This window comes from Cervus canadensis, chromosome 30 (assembly GCF_019320065.1).
Source record: "Cervus canadensis isolate Bull #8, Minnesota chromosome 30, ASM1932006v1, whole genome shotgun sequence".
Classification (NCBI taxonomy): Eukaryota; Metazoa; Chordata; class Mammalia; order Artiodactyla; family Cervidae; genus Cervus; species Cervus canadensis.
The window spans coordinates 42389463-42409266 of NC_057415.1; the positions used below are offsets into that span (position 1 = coordinate 42389463).

General features: G+C 50.7%; 1 protein-coding gene across 1 annotated transcript in view; it reads right to left on the reverse strand.

Moving 5' to 3' along the window:
• The window catches only part of DCDC2C (doublecortin domain containing 2C), a 63955-nt gene that overhangs the window by 33003 nt on the left and 11148 nt on the right, over positions 1-19804 (reverse strand). The window contains exons 3-6 of the mRNA XM_043453598.1: positions 18088-18164; positions 15217-15345; positions 11037-11174; positions 7231-7273 (exon numbers count right to left, since the gene is read on the reverse strand). Of these exons, the coding sequence (XP_043309533.1) occupies positions 7231-7273; positions 11037-11174; positions 15217-15345; positions 18088-18164 (387 nt within the window). The remainder of the gene's footprint in view (positions 1-7230; positions 7274-11036; positions 11175-15216; positions 15346-18087; positions 18165-19804) is intronic.

Consider the following 19804-nt stretch of genomic DNA (forward strand, 5'->3'; position numbering starts at 1 on the left):
TGACCCCATGGAACGTAGCCCGCCAGGCTTCTCTGTCCATGGGATTCTCCAGGCAGGAATACTGGAGTGGGTTGCCATGTTCTCCTTCAGGGGATCTTTCCAACCCAGGGATTGAACCTGTTTCTTAACGTCTCCTGCTTGGCAACTGCACAGTAAATTTGGGTGCTATAAAACTGAATTTGCTGTAACAAAATCAGAGTGGCTGTCTTCAATTACTTTCATTGGACTAAGAGAGTCATGGTTCAAGTTAAGTGGACCATTTAAGGCATTGACAGGCTCCTAGGACTTCCGTGGTGGTCCAGTGGTTAAGAATCCACCTGCCAAAGCAGGGGACACAGGTTCCATCCCTGGTCTGGAAAGATTCTACACGTTGTTGGGGAACTAAGCCCATGTGCCACAACTACTGAAGCCCACAGACTCTGGAGCTGTGCTCTGCAATGAGAGGAGCCACTGCAATGAGAAACCCAGGCACCGCGATCAAGAGTAGCCCTCGCTCATCGCAACTAGAGAAAGCCCACACCAGCAACCAAAGATAAAAATAATTTTTTTAAAAAAAGGAATTAAGGTATTGGCAGAGTCCTAATGCATTTCCTGATGTTCAAATATCTGCCTCGGGCAATAAGTGAACTAAGCCAATCAAACAAGGCAGACTGGGTCCCAAGTATGGTTCAAGTGTGCTAATTATTATTATTTTTGCCATTCTCTTAAAAATGGGCATTTTGAACAGTGCGATTTAAAATTCCGCTAAGTTAATTCCGCTTTCATTTTGTTCTCAACGGAAATCTAGATGTAAGAAGCAAACAGCTTTGCTCTTCACTTTTTTTTAAATACTCTGTTAAGGTATCTACATTAGCTTAAATTATCTACATTAGCTTAGATTTATGCCCTTGGAAGCAAGTCAGATGCCAGGAATCCTGCGGGAGGGAACAAGAAGGAAAGGGGGGAATCGGCTTTCACCAATGGAAACCGTGGAGGTCAGTGGCAGTAAGTCTCACCACTGGTCAGCAGAGCCAGGGTTCCAACTGAGGACATCAGAGTCCAGAATACTCGCTCTTAAAGCCCTGGGCATTCCCTGTGTGGGAGTCCTTGGCTATAAGGAAGGAAACCTGTTGTCATAATATGTAAAGAAGGTCTCGCCCACTTCCTAGGCATCCAATTAGATCCAGAGAAGTTTCATCTTTTTCCTCATTAAAGAATCCACACGGATAACCCCAGATGAACATGGGAGCAGACTTGTCCTCTACTGCAGATCACACAGAATTCTGTTTGACATCAACAATGCTTCACGGGGAGTTCAGGGTTTATGAGCCCAAGTCACTCGTTCTCCTTGCTTGGCCCTGCAGTAAGCTTTTCTCTGATCAAAACAAAACCAAAACAATACTTTTCTGTACAGATATCATCTCATATCGCCCCTTCCCTCTCGTGTGGCAGACATGGTCATCTTGAGCAAAGCACCTCCTCGCACACCAACATCTACCTCCTGCTCCCCCAGGGGCCCAGTTCTCTGAGCTCCTGACCGCCATCCACACCGCCGCCCTGGGAACCCTGAAGTCACTCCTGACTCCTCCCACTTCCTCACACTCCCGTCATCTGGGTATGCCCATGTTCCTCCTCACGGTTTTCCTTCCCATTTTACTGAATTGAGATGCCAAAAATCGGTAAGACACATGGTTCTTTCCTGCGTTGCTAATAAAGAAGTTAAGTTGCCACTTAAGCCATGTTGAGGTGCTTCCTTATTACCCAGAAGTTCTTTCCTCTACATCCTGAAAAAAAGCCCTTTGGAACTATTTAGACATAGATAATTATCAATACTATGTGGAGGGAAACAGTGTGTGTGTGCGAGCTTACTTATGTCTGACTGTTTGCAGCCCCATGGACTATAGCCTGCCAGGCTCCTCTGTCCATAGGATTCTCCAGGCAAGAGTACCGGTGTGGGTAGACATGCTCTTCTCCAGGGGATGTTCCCGACCCAGGAATCAAACCTGAGTCTCCTGTGTTGCAGGCAGGTTCTTTACCACCTGAGCCACCGGGGAAGCCCAAAGGAAAACAGAGGAGCCAATAACCAGAACCAGCTTTCAGAAGTGCGGACATGACCTTAGACTCCCCCAGCCCAGTGGACCCTTCAGCTAAATGCAGCCTCACAAGTACCTGGTGGAACCAGCCCAAGACCCACTCAGCCAACCCACAGAATCTAGAGAAATAAGGAATCGCTGTCATCACAAGTGAAACTCGCTCAGTCGTGTCGACTCTTTGCGACCCCACGGACTATACAGCCCATGGAATTCTCCAGGCCAGAATACTGGAGTGGGTAGCCTTTCCCTTACTCCAGGGGATCCTCCCAACCCAGGGATCGAACCCAGTTCTCCCGAGTTTCAGGAGGGTTCTTTACCAGCTGAGCCTTCAGGGAAGCTCAAAGGCTGGCATGTCAAGAGTCGTCGTAAGCTCCTCTTGTCGTAAGCACCTCGTTTTTAGATAATGCTCTTTGCACAGTAACAGGTCATTGAAACCGGTAGCTCAGCTATGCATGCGTTGTCTCCCTTTCTGGGTCCATAAACGAATTGGCTGTTGTTTTACAAAAGCATATGGAACTGAAGAACATACCCACTAAAAGCAAACGCACATAGGAGCCCACTTCAACTCTGAATCACAGCAGAATCATTTCAAGGACATTTACACAGCAATTAAAATCACCATGTGCAGTGCCAGCCATGCACCCCCTCAACTGGAGAGACGGTAAAGCTAGTGGCTGCGGTCAGGTTCACCGGGACAACAAATGAATCCACAACACGACGGCCAAGAGGCATCAGCCTAAGACGCGCGGCTGTCTTGGAGCCGGGAAGACGGGCGAACGCTCGTCACAGAACCAGTGACGCGGGGCAGCTCTCCAGCCCGCCTGCCGCCCTGCGTGCCGTTGCCTGGGCGACCCGGCGGCCTCAGGATGGGCCTCTCCTCTGCTATTTCCACCCGTGCTCCATTTTCAGCCCGTACAGTTCGTTCTGTCGTTAGCAGGGATTCTCAAGTGCACGTCTGTTCATTTCACTTCCCTGCTGAGGTCAGGAGCCCCAAGAATACAGGTGTCTCACCTGCCCTCCCAGCCCGCCACCTGCACCCCACTTTCCCTCCACAGATACTGTGTCCTCCTCACTCTTTGCGGCCGTGCTAATGGAGAGACACGGGTGCATCTGAAAGTCAAAGAGGTGACTGGCTGCCCTCCTGGAATTGTTGATGAAGGGGGGTGTTGATGCTGGTGGAATTGGGAATGACAGCAGGCTTGGGCTAGACCAGAGAACAGAGCCCATTTCCCGGGTGAGGACAGTCACGATCCTGTGGTCCCTGCGTCCTGTTCACTGGCACGTTCTGGCACTCCACTGGCAGACACTCACATGTGGCTCATCTGTTATCTCCAGCACACGAAGCTTTGCCCGGCCACCAGACACACATAAATTCATCAACAGATGCCCTCATTCAAGCCTGACAGTCTGTGGGTGGAGAACTCTGTGTGTATTTGAGTTTGTTCACTGAAGGGTCAGGAAGACCTTGTACCATAGGTCATTTACAAACACACTTGCAGGACTTCGCTGGTGGTGCAGTGGATAAGAATCTGCCTGCCAACGCGGGTGACCCAAGTTCGATCCCTGGTCCAGGAAGATTTCACATGCCGCAGAGCAACTAAGCCAGCAAGCTGCAGCTCCTGAAGCCTATGCGCCTGGAGCCCTGCTCTGCAGGAGCAGAAGCCACTGCGATGAGAAGCCTGAGCACCACAACGAAGAGCGGCCCCCACTCGCCGCGACCAGAGAGAGGCCACGCCCAGCAACGAAGAACTGGCGCAACCGAAAATAAATAATTTTTAAAAAATCAAATGCGTTAAAACAAAACACACACTTGCAGATTTAGGCCACACGATTCAGCAGTTCCACTTCTGGGCTCATATCCAGAGAAAACACTAATTCAAAAAGATATACACACTCCAATGTTCGAAGCCGTACTATTTACAGTAGTCAAGACATGGAAGAAATCTAAGCATCCATCAACAGGTGAATGGATTAAGAACAATGTGGTACATGTGTACAATGGAACAATATGGATGGAGATTTTCATGTTATCAGATTATCATATCATTATGATTATCATCATCGTATGAAACAAACATACCTAACATTATCATATTATCAGAAGTTATCTTATTAAGGTAAGCCAGAGGAAGACAAATATCATATGATATCCTTTATATGTGGAAACTTTAAAAAATGATACAAACTGACTCATTTACAAAACAGAAATAGACTCACAAACATAGAAAACAAACTCGTGGTTAGCAAACGGGCTAAGAGGAGGGAGGGATAAACTAGCAGTTTGGGGTTAAAATATGATACTTTGCTCTACAAAACAGATAAGCAGCAAGCACTGGGGACACTGAGTATAGTGTGAACTGTATACAACTGAGTATACAGTGAACTGTACTCAATATCTTGTAATAGCCTATTACAGAAAAGAATCTGAAAAAGAACATATGCACATATGTATGTATAACGGAATTACTCTGCTGTGCCCTTGAAAGTAACACAACATTGTAAATTAACCATACTTCAATTTTTAAAACTGTTTTAAAAAACTGCTTGCAGATTTAAAAGAAAACTCAGTTCTCAGTCTTACCAACAGCTGCTACTCCGCCCACCTGACACCCTTAGAATAGGGAGACGACCAAGGACTCAGGAGAGCCCCTCAACATGCTGCAGGGCGATGTCCCCACCGAGGGGCAGTCCTGGGCTTCCAGGTGGGTTTTTAAATTTCCTCCCCTCACTTTCCAGAAGGATGTTGAGATGGTTTGCACAGAATATAGATGAAAGCTTAATAAGCTAGAAGTGGAAAATCGGGAACAAGTAAATAAGGGAACACATGTATGTAGCGTAAGATAGTTGCCGTGACTCATCCTAAATCCAGGTTCCTGCAGCCAAAGGGAAAGGGTCAGCATGCAGAGCGGTTTCCATTCTCAGCAACACAGCCCAGTCCTCAGACGGGGCTAGGACCCCCTCGGGGCTTGTTCTGAGGTTAATAGGCCACATGGACCTTTACACAAGAGACAACGGATAACGCAGAGCCCTTTTCGATGTCTGTATCTCAGCCTTTGCTAAACCAGTGCTGTTTGTTTTCTCCTAGGACTTTTAGTCTTCTATTAATAAAATAAAACCTGCTTGTGTATGCATGATAGATCTAATTTTTCTAAAATGACACATTTTTGCATTGCAGTTCATGCCATGTTGGTAATCATTCTGTTTAAAGAGTCCAAAGTATTAAATACTGTTGTCGAAACCCATTATCTTCCCAGTGATAGATTTCCAGAAGGGGAAAGGAAATGCAGATACGCTGGAAGAAATGTGCTCAATTTTAGATCGATTTTAAATGTATAATGAAAAGAAAACTACATCCCTAGTTATAAGGAGCCAAAGCCAAAACAACAAAACAGTGAAAAGAGGGCACAACAAAAGCACGTAGTTACCAACCCGCACTGCAGGTGCAGCAGATGGATTCAATCACCTGTGTGTTCAGCAGCGTCCAAAACCACCAAGGTGTGGGATTTCAAACATGCACCGTTCATGCTAAATAAGAGTCATCACTGAGAATTCAGTGCCCACACGACGTGTGAAATCCCGGGGAAGGCGGCAGAGAATAACGCTGTAGAGCTCAGATCCTGTGCTGTTTCCCTCCCGGATGACCTGGCGCTTCTCTGAGTCACGTCTCCCAACCTGCACCTCGTCTGCACGTGGAGACGTGCCGACCGCCCCCCTTCCCACCAGCCATCATCCTAATCACACGACTCATTTATACAAAATGTGTGTCACAGCACAAGTCCATGCGTCTGTCCCCACTAGATAGAGAGCACCCCGAGGGCAGAATCCCGTCTATCATTTCTGTGTTCTCGGTGATGCTTACCCATTCATCCAGCAGACATTTAACATTCAATGCAATCCTTAGAGACAGAGAGAGATAAAAGTAAGTAAGATGATCCTTCAGCTCAAGAAGCTACCAAAATAACAACAGAATCAAATCAGAGAAACCTTCACACCAAAAGCCAGACAGCAGGAGAAAGAGGTAGTCCAGGCTTGTCTCATCTAGGAAGAAATGTGCAAAACTCCCTAGCAATATTTAGCAAAATATACTCAGAAAGTATTTTTTTTCAGCAGTGAGGCTTTTTCAGGGCAGGCCGGCTGGGCAAGGATTGTGGCCATGAATTCAGTGTGAAGAGGGCCAGTTCAGTGGTGTCATCACTCTGAGCTCTTCCAGGGCAAGTACAGACCAAGCGAGGGCTGGGTCCCAAGGCGAGGCTTGCCCCAGGTGAACGCAAGGTGGTCCGGGGGTACAGAAGCCAGAGCTCCTTGCAGGGAGCTGACAGACGGTGGGTATGAAATAGGAACTGCCATAGGAGGGGAGCAAAACCCAAAGGCTGGCGGCCTGCTATCAGAAAACAGTAGACTGATAACTCAAGAGCTCCCAACGCCAACAGGTTCCAGAAGGTCAGGACTCAAGCAGACCAGTTGGGAAGGAAGGAAATAGTAGGCATTCAACAGCTTTGTTGAATATTCACACAGCGGAGCCACTGCAGCACGGATTTCATAAGCTGGTCTGGAATATGCGGTCATCGTATAAACAGGTGATGTGGGCCTGTCCAGGTTGCCAAGATCTGGCCTCTACCTGCCTCCCTTGTCCCATGCTTTGTGTTGCAGTAACAGATTGTGTGTTTGGATGAACACATACACACGTGCACACACATAAACACACACACACACACTTCCTCCAGCTGTCATGTCTACCTAAAATCCGCTCCCAGCTCCCTCCAGGCCAAGCTTGGCTCACTTTTGCTCCTCCCAGGCGGTCCCATAAGACCTGTGTGTATTTTTATCTCTGTACTCCCTGTGTTCCATCGCTAACATCTGACGTGCCTCCCAGGCCTGGACTCTGGGCCCCAGGTTTGCCCCTGATCTGTTCGCCTCGTTCACAGGAGGGAGCCTGTGCTCAGAAGCTCGTTCTACAGGAGCGGAGCCAGCCTGTCCAGTGTCCTTTTTGATGCCAAAGGACACCAGGGTCTTCTGGAGGAGGAATGCACCTCACCTCACCTGAAGGGGAGCAAACCCAAGGGCTGGCGGCCTGACTCAGAACAGAACAGACTGACATGCTCAAGAGCCCCCTAGGGGCGAGGACAGTTGTCACTGTCCCTTGTCAAGAAGTACTTACTTTTTTCTTTCTTCGTGAATGTTTCTCCATGTCTGTGTACTTTCTGAAAAAACAAAAGAAAGTCACGCTTGAAATGTTTAAAGCTCACCAAAATAATCAAATAAAAATGTCGACCACCGTCTCAGCCTCAGGAAACACTGACCACCACAAGGAAGGAGCTAACTGTCCCCAGAGGACACAACCTCCTAGCAACATCAGCTTCCAGGAAGAGAAAGCACCCCCACCCTGGGGTTGTGGGGGGGTAGTGGCTGACCCAAGGTTGACCCAAGGGCAGCACATTTATAGGCACCTTCTGCCCTAAGGCCTTTATATGCTCTCAGGGCAGGGTGGATGGGAACCCTAACATTTGAAAGGATTTGACAGTTGTTTAATCACATTTGCAAACACGGTTTCTTCACACAGCCCTTGAGAGGACGTGCAGAACCAGCATTCCTGCTCTCCTTGGGCTGGTAGACAACTCGGGCTCCAGACACGAGGGTTTACTCAAACGCCCAACTGATCAGCAGAACTGGGGCCAAAGCAGCCAACGTTGGGCCAATCCAGCCCAAAGTCCGGTTCCTCCCCCGTCCCCTCCCCTGCCAGCAGGGCTCCTGTCTGCCTTCCGAGTCGTCTGCCTTCCGAGTCGACAGCCACGCAGACCGGCCCCCCTGCAGCTAATACTTCCCTGGGGCCTCCGGGCCTCCGCTGTGCGCGTTCGGACCGGCCCCCTGACGCAGGCCTCCCGCTGAGGAGCACCTGCCCGGCCGGCCCCCCTGACGCAGGCCTCCCGCTGAGGAGCACCTGCCCGGTCTGCCTCCTGAGTGGTGACTGGACTCAGGCTCTCATCCACCCTGCGGACTCTTCATCCCAAGCCCCAGCTCTCTGACGAGGGAGAAAGCTCTTTAAGCAACCCAGAGACTCGGGTCAGGGTTCAACACGTGACCAGATGACAGGAAAGAACAAAACACTGATGGGCAGAGGCCCTCGTGCGAGGAGCCAGGGACACAGTGGGAGCACCATTCAACTCAGCCCAACAGCCCCGACTGTCTCTCCACCCACCACGTTGTCAGGACCATCAGCAGTGGATTAGAACCGCAGTAAAGCCGGGGTAAAAAGCTTTCTATAAAGAAAGCTGAGTGCTGAAGAATTGATGCTTTTGAACTAGTGTTCAAAAGGGACTCTTGAGAGTCCCTTGGACTACAAGGAGATCCAACCAGTCCATCCTAAAGGAGATCAGTCCTGGGTGTTCATCGGAAGGACTGATGTTGAAGCTGAAACTCCAATACTTTGGCCACTTGATGCGAAGAGCTGACTCACTGGAAAAGACCCCGATGCTAGGAAAGATTGAGGGCAGGAGAAGAAGGGGACAACAGAGGATGAGCTGGTTGGATGGCATCACCAACTCAATGGACATGAGTTTGGGTAAACTCTGAGAGCTGGTGATGGACAGGGAGGCCTAGCGTGCTGCAGTCCATGGGGTTGCAAAGAGTCAGACACAACAGAGCGACTGAACTGAACTGAAAATCGGGAAATACCCAGCCCCGCCAGGCGTGGGGGCGGGACGCTTACCCAAGCATCCACCTGCCCACCACACCACGGGGGGTCCCCGTCCACCAACGGGACGAAGGGAGCCTTAAAGTAGAAACCCTAGCCGCGGAGGAGCCAAATTGGGCAGGAGGACACTGCTCCCGTGAAAGCGTCTCAAGTTTCCCACCCGGAGCTCCTGCGGGGGTCCTGGGGTGGGGGTGAAGGCCCGCCGGCAAGGCGGAAACCACCCAGTGCCCCGCAGTGAGATGAAAACAGATGCCTCTTGTTCTCAACGCAGTGACCCTAACAGCTCAAGGGAGAAGCCCGACGCGGAGGGTTCCCGCAGGCCCGCCCATAGGCCCCACACTAAGTGTGGATCTGACACAACCCTGGGGGCCCAGCCACCAGCGCAGCACAATCCCGAGGGTGGGCTTCAGACACTGCTCATCTCAGCAAGGCCTGGAGCTCAGACGGGTGCTTGGTCCGCCTTAAACACTGCAGCGACAGCCCCGTGAAGAAACACGTGGGCTCGTGTGTACACGGGTCCACGGCCCCCAAGAGCCCGACACCCCTGGCGCAGGAGACGCGGGGACGGCTGCAGGTTCCCGGGCAGGCCCAGGCCTGGCCCCCAGCAGGGCACATCTGATGCCCGCAGGCCTGGCCTCCCCTGCCCAGGCCGGTTTTCTCAGCTGACCCAGAGGCACCAAGCCCAAGCCTTCCCTTGGGGCCAAACGTGAGGAGCTGGATTGGCATACAGCTCCGACCTTCGGTCCCGCAGGCAGCCTCCTGCCCGCCCGTCTGCGGAGCCCGGGGCCGCCCCGACGACACCGGGCATCCAACACTCACAGCTCGTCCGGCGCCGTGACCCCGAGGGCCCCAGACCCACAGGGCGGTGTCTGCATCTGGCGGCAAACTCAGAAAGGACAGACGGGACTGGAATCCACAGGCTGATAACGTGGAGCTGGGAGCACGGAGGGTTTTCACACAAATACAGCCTGAGGGCAAGCTGGGTGGGACACGGAAATTCGCGGAGGGGTCAGGCACCATTCTGCCCCGGGGACGGACGCAAACCACCTGTCTCATCACCTCAAGGACCGGGACCGAAAGACGAACTCTCTGCTGAAGCAGTCCGCTCCGTTCTCAGGAGCATCGACGCACGTCGGATCCCCGACGCTGGGCTCTTCAGGACCCGGGACGCACGTCAGCGCCAACATTGGACACGGGAGACACGTCAGCGCGCCGACGCTGGGCTCTTCAGGACGCAGGACGCACGTCAGCGCCAACGTTGGACACGGGAGACACGTCAGCGCGCCGACGCCGGGCTCTTCAGGACGCGGGACGCACGTCAGCGCCAACGTTGGACACGGGAGACACGTCAGCGCGCCGACGCCGGGCTCTTCAGGACGCCGGACGCACGTCAGAGCCCCAGCGCCGGGCACTTCTGCCTCAGGGAAGAACCCGGCCGTCCCCCAGGCCTGAGCCCACAGGAGAGCACGGGGCCTTCTCTTCAGGCGCCCGCCTGCCCTGTCCCAGATGCCACCGGAGAGTGACGGACAGTCGCCAGACGCTCTCAGGGGACGGGATCGCAGCCCCCGCCGTCTCATCCTCCTCCCAGCCACTCCTCCACAACCAAAGACCCACACTCCGAGGGCTCCCTGTTACCTAGGTACGGGATCTAGTAAAATCATGGCTTTGTTCACCAGGAGAGACCACTCCCCGGCACACACTGCTTTACAGAAGGAAAAGCAAGTTGAATTAAGAAAACAAACTGTGTCAGGGGGAGGGTGGGTTATCATGACCGTGGCCTGGGACTACCTCCATCTTGCACGTTTAGACCCTTGACCTCTGTGACCCCAGGAACCCAGAAAAACCCCAGTCCCCAGCGCACTGGACACAGGACGTCGCTGTGCTGTGCAACTCTCCCCAACACCAGAGGTTCCTCCACGCCTAAGATTTTGAAAATCCAAAACTGCATCACATATAAAATGAGAAGATCAAATTTCACTACAGAAAAACAGCAGATACCTGAACTGATCTGGTAACAGCAGATACCTGAACAGATACCTGAACAGAGGATGAGATGGTTGGATGGCATCACCGACTCGATGGACATGAGTTTGAGTAAACTCCGGGAGTTGGTGATGGACAGGCAGGCCTGGCCTGCTGCAGTCCGTGGGGTCACAGAGAGTCGGGCACGACTGAGCCACTGAACTGACTGAACTGAACTGGCCACGTGAGGGAGAGGTGCCAGGGAAAGGGCAGGTTTCACCAGGCGGAATAAAGGAATGGAAAGTGCTCACTGTTGGACTTCACTCGGCACCTTCGGGGACTTCCAGTAAGGGAAATTCTTGAAGGCCTCCAGTCCCGCCGCCACGTAAAAATGGTTGTCTTGCAAATCCTTGGAGTTGTCCAAAAGATGTCCATTCATTGTAAATAATCTGCGGATAAAGAAAAAGCAATGGGCTGGAGATTTAAGAGCCATGACGTCAGGGCCGAGGATGGGGAGAAGGGGCACCCAGTAGCCAACACGACTGGCATGTGGACCACATAGGGAGTAACGGGACTGATGCTCTCTGAACAAACCTAATCCAAACAGGCCGAGCCCTGAGCGGGCGGCTCTGCCAGGATTGGGCTTGCTTTCCATTTTCAGATTTTTTAATTTTTTATTTAATTTTAATTTTATTAATTTTATTTTAATAAAATAATTTTAATAATTTAAATATTATAATACTAATTTAAATTTAATAAAATAATTTTAATAAAAAATAAAATTAATTTTATTTAATTTTAATTTTTAATTATGTACAAGTGCTGAAAGGCGCTTTCAGAGAAGAACACTTTAAGCTGTTGGTTGTTGTTCAATTAATTTTAACTAATAACAGCTAAAATTAGTACAAATTGGCTTATGGTGTATAACAATACTTGAAAAAAAACACCCTGGCATTTATTAGAAAATAATATGCCTTCTTATAAGCACTGAAAGAATAAAATATGTCTGCTTTCCATTCTGCACTCTTTCCGGCAAGTATTAATGCACTCATTCATTCATTTAAGAAGCCATTCAGATCGCTCAATGTTGAGCATCTGTTAGGCACAAGACAATGAGGTAGTCATTGCCTTGGATAAAAATATGAATAAGAAAGTCACTGCTTCCCCAGAGTCAAGAAGTGTACAAAACTTGGAAGCCAAGTAGGACCAGAGAAGGGCAAAGGGCCAGTGTTCTGAGGAGAGAAAGACCAGAAGCTACTGTAGGCTTCACTGAGGTGGGAGAATGTGCAGAGGGGTGTGAAGGGTGCATAGGAGTTCCATGTGTGAAGATGGAAGGCTTTGCGGAAGCAGAAGGGGTCTCTGCAAAAATCCAGGACACAGGGGGCTGACTGCCACTGAAAGATGACACCCAGAGGACTTGAACTCTGAATCTCGAGCCTGGAATTCTAAGGGGAGGAGCTCATCGCTGACTCAGAGTGAGCGGAGGTTGGAAATGTGGGGCGAGCGCTGTTTGACGGCACTCAGCTGGCTGTTATGGATGGGATGTGACCAAGGGAAAGCACCTCGCCCCGGGGAAGGAGACGCAGAGCTGTCGCTGGGGTGGAGGACGTGCTTACCAACAACTGCAGCAAGCACAGGAGGGGAGACGAGAGAAGGAAGCAGGACATGTGGAACGGGCGGGACCCCTGGGACCTACCCCTCCCTCCATCACACACCAGCAAGCGGGGGACCAGCCCGGGGGCTGGCTCACGCACAGCGGCGGGGGCCCCCCCGCCACGGAAGCGCTGATCCCGTGAGCCCAGGATGGGGCCTGAGCATCTGTTTCCAACCAGGGCAGCTCCTGGCCCTGCTGCCATGGGTCACCTGGAGGGGCAACAAGGAGACCCCAGACAGGAGAGAGCAGTGAGACACCTTGGGAGCTGAGCACCAGGCTTCCAGGTGGGAGGCAGGGCTTGGAATTCCCTTCCCCGCCTGCTCTTCCCTTGGACGGTCAGTGCCTGTCCCCCCAGAGGGCTCACAGCTGACCAGCAGCAAGTCAGGGTGGGGCAGGCACCCTCAGCAGTGAGCGGCCCGGGGAGGTGGCAGACTGACCTGTCATAGCCTGGAGGACAGCATCCCCCCAAAGCCCGGGCTCCGGGGGTTGCACCCCAAGGCACTGGGGGTGGAGCCTGGGGAGACGCCACTGGAGGAAGTGCTGGGACAGATGGAGCAGGAGCTTGAACAAGGAAAACTTTATAAAGTAAGGGAACTGAGAAATGAGCAATTACTTGAAAGAGACACATGTATCCCAATGTTCATTGCAGCGCTATTTACAATAGCTTAGAACATGGAAGCAACCTAGATGTCCATCAGCAGATGAATGGATACAGACGTTGTGGTACATATATACAATGGAATATTACTCAGCCACAAAAAGGAATGCATTTGAGTCATTTCTGATGAGGTGGATGAACCTAGAACCTATTATACAGAGTGAAGTTAGAGAAAGAGAAATACCTTATTCTAACGCATATATACAGAATCTAGGAAAATGGTACTGAAGAATTTACTTACAGGGCAGTAGTGGAGAAACAGACATAGAGAATAGACTTATGGAACATGGAGGGGAGGAGAGGGTGAGATGTATGGAGAGAGTAACATGGAAACTCACATGACCATGTGTAAAATAGATAGACAACGGGAATTTGCTGTTTGTCTCAGGAAACCCAAACAGGGGCTCTGTATCAACCTAGAGGGGTGGGATGGAGAGGGAGACGGGAGGGAGGTTCAAAACGGAGGGGATGTGTGCACACCTATGGCTGATTCATGCTGAGGGTTGACAGAAAACAGCAAAATTCCGTAAAGCAATTATCCTTCAATAAAAAATAACAAAATAAGCAATTACTGTTTGGAACATAAAACAGAGGAGCCATCCCAGGACAAAGCAGGGAATGATAACAGAACACAGAGATGGAAAGTTAGGGGGTAAAAATGAGAAGTGCCATCATGCAGACAATAGGAATCCCCAAAGAAGCTAAAACAGGAGCTGAAAGGAAGAAACACATGTAGAAACAATGAAGATTAATGTCACAGAGGGAAAGACAGAGGGCAGTTGAGCTGGAAGTGCCCCCAGCGGGTGAGAAAGCAGAGAGACCAGGGTCAGGGTCACCGGCACGGCCGACCGAGCTCCACAGAGGCTGAGAGTGGAAACGGTCGGACCTCGGAGCCTCAGGACTCGGCCAGGACTGCTCAGTACCGTGCTCTCCAGCTGGGACAGGGAGACAGGGGGCGCCGGAGGACAGGCCACCCTCCCTCGTCCTGGGCTTGCTGCCCGAGCAGACTCCACTGCTGTCTCAGCCTCACCTTCCCCTCCGGCCAAAGCCCTGCGGCCTCGACGACCTCCGCTGCCTCCCTGCACAGACCACCAAGCTGCTGGCTACGACCTCGGGCTGTCCCTGGACTCACCTCCTCACCGAGCCCCTCCGGGCTGGTCCCTCCCTGCCCGGCCATGGGCCGTCCACCCATTTGCCCCCTCCCTCACCCCGGGCCGCCAAGCATCAGAGAAAACCGCGGCCCTGCAAGGCATCCCACCGCACATCCCGGGCCCAGGCTCGTGGGGCCCCCAACTCTGCTCGGCCTCACTTCTGCTCCGCTCACTCGGCTCGCTGTCCCCCGTCCACTCACGAGAGACCACCTTCCCACCTCCAGGTCCAGCGCCTTCCATCTGCTTGGGACCTTGTCCCCGTGGCCACCCCAGCCCTCTCCTCCCAAGTGCATCACTGACCACGCACACACACATGCACACACACACACAGAGCAGCCTCGAGACAGCAAGGTGCCGGCCTGCAGGGCCTGCATGGTATGGACACTGGAGGCTGCTCTGGCCTCAGGCCTGGCTACCTCCTCACAAGGACGCCAGCTGTATACAGTGGACCATCTGCGGTTTCCCCCAGACCCTTCGCTTGTTCCTGATCGTGATTGCCAGCCCATCCCACACTCACAACACACCAAGGGTTCCTCAGACACCACCACATCATGACTCCTGGAAGCAGGTACTGTTCTAATTTCCAGTTTCCCAGAGGAGGAGACAGGCCTCGGGAAGCTCAGCGCCTCCCCAGTGTGACCCACGTGCGGCTACTGCGGCCTCCTTTGTCCAAGGACTCCACCCCCACCGATGGGCCAGTCAGTCCCCCGACTTCTCCTGCCCAGGTGTAATTGCTGGCCACCCGCGGGGACGCTGGGGGCCCTGGGGACAGAGTGGGGTCACGGGACACACCTGCCTGGGTAGCCATGTTCACCACACCTCGTGGGAGGGGGACACTCACGAAACTTCATTGAGTGAATGCACAAAAATGGTTAAAAATAAGTATGGTCCGAAGACTCCAGAAATACTGCCTGCCTGAAGAATTAAAACCAGAGTTCACGAGCCTCATGTCAGACCTCGCTGTACTGGTTAGAAGTTCTCACCGAAACCCCCACTTCCCGGGTCCCTGGGGCAGCCCGCAGGCTTACTTTCTAACGCCTCCCAGAGGAAAGACCTTCTCCCCGACCGTGGCCAGCACGCTGTTCCACTCCATCAGGCTGAATTTGGGTATAATAATCTTTACAGGTGGAATAAATAATCTTCCATTTGTGAAAACACTGCAAGGATAAAAGGAAAAGACTTTGTTAGTGCCTCACGCTCTGGGGGAAAACGCTGGGCGTTCAAGAAAAAAACACAGAACCATGGAAACCATGCAAAGCCCTGAGCTCAGAGAAGGGGGCAGAAACAGCAGGGACTCGGCCTCCTAGGAGAGAGAACACATCAATGAGCAGGGCTACACTCTGTTCTTTAAAAACTATGCCTCTGTCAAAACAGAATTCTCCTACACTGTTGGTGGGAATGAAAACTGATACAGCCACTTGGGAGACCAGTATGGAGGTTTCTTAAAAAACTAAGAATAGGATTTCCACATGACCCAGCAATCCCACTACTGGGCACATACCCAGAGAAAATCATAATGCAAAAAGACGCATGCACCCCAGCGTTCACTGCAGCCCTATTTACAACAGCCAGGACGTGGAAGTGACCTGGATGCCCATCAGCAGAGGAATGGACAGAGAAGATGTGGAACATACATGCAATGGAATAATATTGTTGTTCAGTCGCTAAGCCATGTCTGACTCTTCCACAACCCCACAGACTGTAGCCTGCCAGGCTCCTCTGTCCGTGGGATTCCCCAGGCAAGAATTGTGGAGTGGGTTGCATTTTCTTCTCCAGGGCATCTTCCCGACCCAGGAATCGAACCCACATCTCCTTCATTGGCATGAGGGTTCTTTCCCACTAAGCCACATCCAAATGCAAATAATTTAAAACTGGAGAAATACATCTCTTTTTTTTTTCAGGGTAAATGTAAATTTAATTTAACATGTTTGCACCCAATAAAAAGAATCCATTTTCTCATTAAGGCTCTGTGGCAAGAGGCCTGCAAACTCCAGAGTCCACCTTTTCCATGTTTAAATGTTGCCCCCAAACAAACCTTGAAAGGATGTTCTGTGCAAGCTGCATCACAACTCATGTGTGATGTTACTACTACACTGAAGATTTGCAGCAACGTTCCCACCTAGTGGTGCTCCTAAAGGGTGTACACCAAAAGTCTTTCCAAACATAGACAGCTACTATTAATTGTTTAAGTAGGACAAACATTAAATGTTTCTAAATAAGAAGTATTTTTTCAAAGTAGGAAATAGGACCTGGATCCAGGAATGAATTTTATTATCATGGTGATAATGATGGTGATAGTGGTGGTGATGGTGGTGGTGATGGTGGTGGTGGTGGTGGTGATGGTGGAGATGGTGGTGATGGTGATGATGGTGGTGGTGGTGGTGATGGTGGTGGTGGTGGTGGTGATGGTGGTGGTGATGGTCGTGATGGTGGTGGTGGTGCTGATGGTGGTGGTGGTGGTGCTGATGGTGGTGGTGGTGGTGATGGTGATGGTCGTGGTGGTGGTGGTGGTGGTGGTGATGCTGGTGGTGATGGGGATGGTGGTGGTGATGGTGGTGGTGATGGTGGTGGTGGTGGTGGTGGTGGTGGTGGTGATGAAAGGTCACAACACCTTTCTCCCTCGAACACTGAGAACTCTGAAAACCATCTTAACTATTTTCTGTTTGTTTTTAAGTTACAAGGTCTCCATGCAAACACGGTAGAAAAGGCGCTGCATTTGGATGGTATTTGGGTCCATCTAGTGGAGTTTCTAGCACACCGTGTACAGAACAAAGCACAGGCCTTAAGAATAACTGATTTATTATAGGAAAAAACAGTCTGGAAACGGAAGTGAGAACCACTGAAAACTTGGGTCAGGACAAAAAAATACATATATATCTAGGGAAATGTGTCTTCGCCAGGAAGGACTCAAGCCAGTAATGCTCCCTCAGGTTTCTATCCATTCTTCAGAAAGAGATGTCTTTCACAAAATTTAGAAATACTGTCTCTCGTTATTTCAAAACAGTTCTCAGATGAATAAAAGACACAGTAGAAAGATCTCGGCTGTGTGAGTGGCTCCCTTGCAGAAGGCTAAGGAAAAGTATCTTAGAGAAACGATGGTTGGGTTTTTGAGGGTAAGTGAAGGAGCAGCTTTGCTAACCAGCAGGCCATGTTTGCTCGTGATGCCCTTGGGTGTCTCCGTCAGGGCTCTGCTGGTTCCACAGGGGCTTCCCCGCCTCCCGGGCCCCAGCTCTTGGCTGGTCAGCAGGGGCGGGAAGGACAACCGGCTGGAAAGTGGAGCCTCGGCTACTCAAGGGACCAAGCCGAGCTGGGGCCCCTCTGACTGGGAGCCAGGACCTGCAAACTCACTGGAATTCCTTCTACAGGAGCAGGACCAGGAGAGAGGGGAGGCGCATCAGCTTCTGTCTCCGGCATCCGGCTGCTACAGAACTCACCCTCCACAGCCTCCGCTCCTGCTACCCCGGCTCCCGGTTCACCAGGGAGGGTCAAAACTACCTTCCTCGCTCAAACATCAGAAACTCTGAAAGCCACCATAACTATTTTCTGTTTGTTTTTTAAGTTTCGCTGGGAACAGAACTTCTACATTTCCTATCACCATCCAGCAGCTGCAATGACTAGACTGCAAAATGAATGAAAAAAATGGAGACTAAATTGCGTGTTTCTGCCCCACGTGACCCGGGAACTGCGGTGGGGCAATGGCATTGGTTCTCCAAACTCAAGCTTCTCGAGAGAACACGTGGCACCTGCAAGGCGGAATCGAACAGAAGGTTCCGGGAAGATGGACGAGACGGCAGGGTGACAAGGAGGAGGACAAGGAGGAGGGCAAAGCAGGGAGGCTACTGTCTTTAAGGGGCTCGGGCAAGCGCGATCTCTCCCCCCCACCCCCAAACTGTACTCACTTTATTTGTCGGGACATACGATGGAACATCTGCCACCTGGAAGGCACGTTCATGCCACAGTGCACCACCGGCTTGATCTGCAAGGAGACAAAGGAGGCCCAGAACCCAGGTCAAGCTAACAAATGCTTGGTGGATACCGATATCACACACAGCGTCAGCCCAAAACCTAAGTAAAGGTGGGGCAGCCCCGCTAACAGAACAGACCCCAGAGGGGACCAGGGAAGCTGGGCTCCATGCTGGGCAGAGTCTGGGAGCTGCAGCTGCTCAATCTGGCACATCCTAGAGCCTGTGCTCCACCAGAGAGGACTCCATGATGAGAAGCCCTCACGGCACAACTAGAGAAAAGCTGGCAAGCATCAAAGAGCTCAGCCAAAACTAAACAAATTTTTTAAATTATATATACTCGTATACTTATAGCCACCAAACCAATGCCACGAATATCAACAGCTACCATGAGTTTGCAGACCCAGTTTGGAAAGAAAACAACAGACATTATCCTCTGCAAAATTATATTAAGATACAGCTACCCTAAGAAGCAGCTCTCTGCTTGACTGCATAAAATTATGGAAACAATGAACTAATTGCTTTTTTATGTGTTAATGATTCATTAACCCCAATATCACCTGCCTGATTCAATGGCTCCAGCAATTAAAGACATGATTCTGGACCTTCCCCTCCGTATTCCAGATAATAATCTCCTAACAAGGGTCAGGCAAACATGCTTTTCTGTTGTCTGATGGTGGTAACAGTTTCAAGACTCGTGTCAATCATCTGCCCCAAGAGGCAGGACCCAGTGGGCTTTAGAGCCCTTTATTGAAGGTGGTGGCTCAGACAGTAAAGAATCTGCCTGCCATGCAGGAGACGCCGGTTCGATCCCCAGGTTGGGAGGAAGAGCCCCTGGAGAAGGAAATGGCAACCCACTCCAGTATTCTGCCTGGAGAATCCCATGGACAGAGGAGCCTGGAGGGCTACTGTCCAAGGGGTTGCAAAGAGTTGGACATGACTGAGCGACTAACCAGGGTCATTAAACCAGATTTGCATCCCTGATGGAAGACACTCGAGGCTGCCAAAGCAGCATGGATGGTTTGCTGATGCCAACTATGAATGAGGCACTGCATTCAGACCTTTATAGGCATTCATGTCTGATCCTCAAAACAACCAGGTAGCAAAGAATCAGAGAGGCTATATAATCTTTCCAAGAACACACAGCTATTAAGTGTCCTGGACATAATAAGCCATCAAAAATATTTTATTATAGGTTTTAGCAAAACGGGGACTTGAACCAATGCTGATATAGCATTTAGGAGCCTTTGTTGAGTCATCCATGACTCCAGGACTTTTTCCATCTCTTTATCACTGTGTGAGCTTGCTCAACTTGTCTTGCTTCCCTAAGCCTGTCTGTCTGTGCATGCAATGCAGATCACAGCAGTGCATGTGCAGTAAATCAGACAGAAAAAGATAAATATTTCATGATGTTACTTATATGTCGAATCTGAAAAAAATACAAATGAATCTATATACGGAACAGAAACAGACTCACAGACATAGCAAACAAACTTAGGGTTGCCAATGGTGAAAGTGGGGGGATGATAAATGAGGAGACTGGGATGAACCGATGCAAGCTACTACACATAAAATAGATAAGCAACAAGGATTTACCATATAATACAGGGAACAATATTCACTCCTTGTAATAACCTATAATGAAAAATAATCT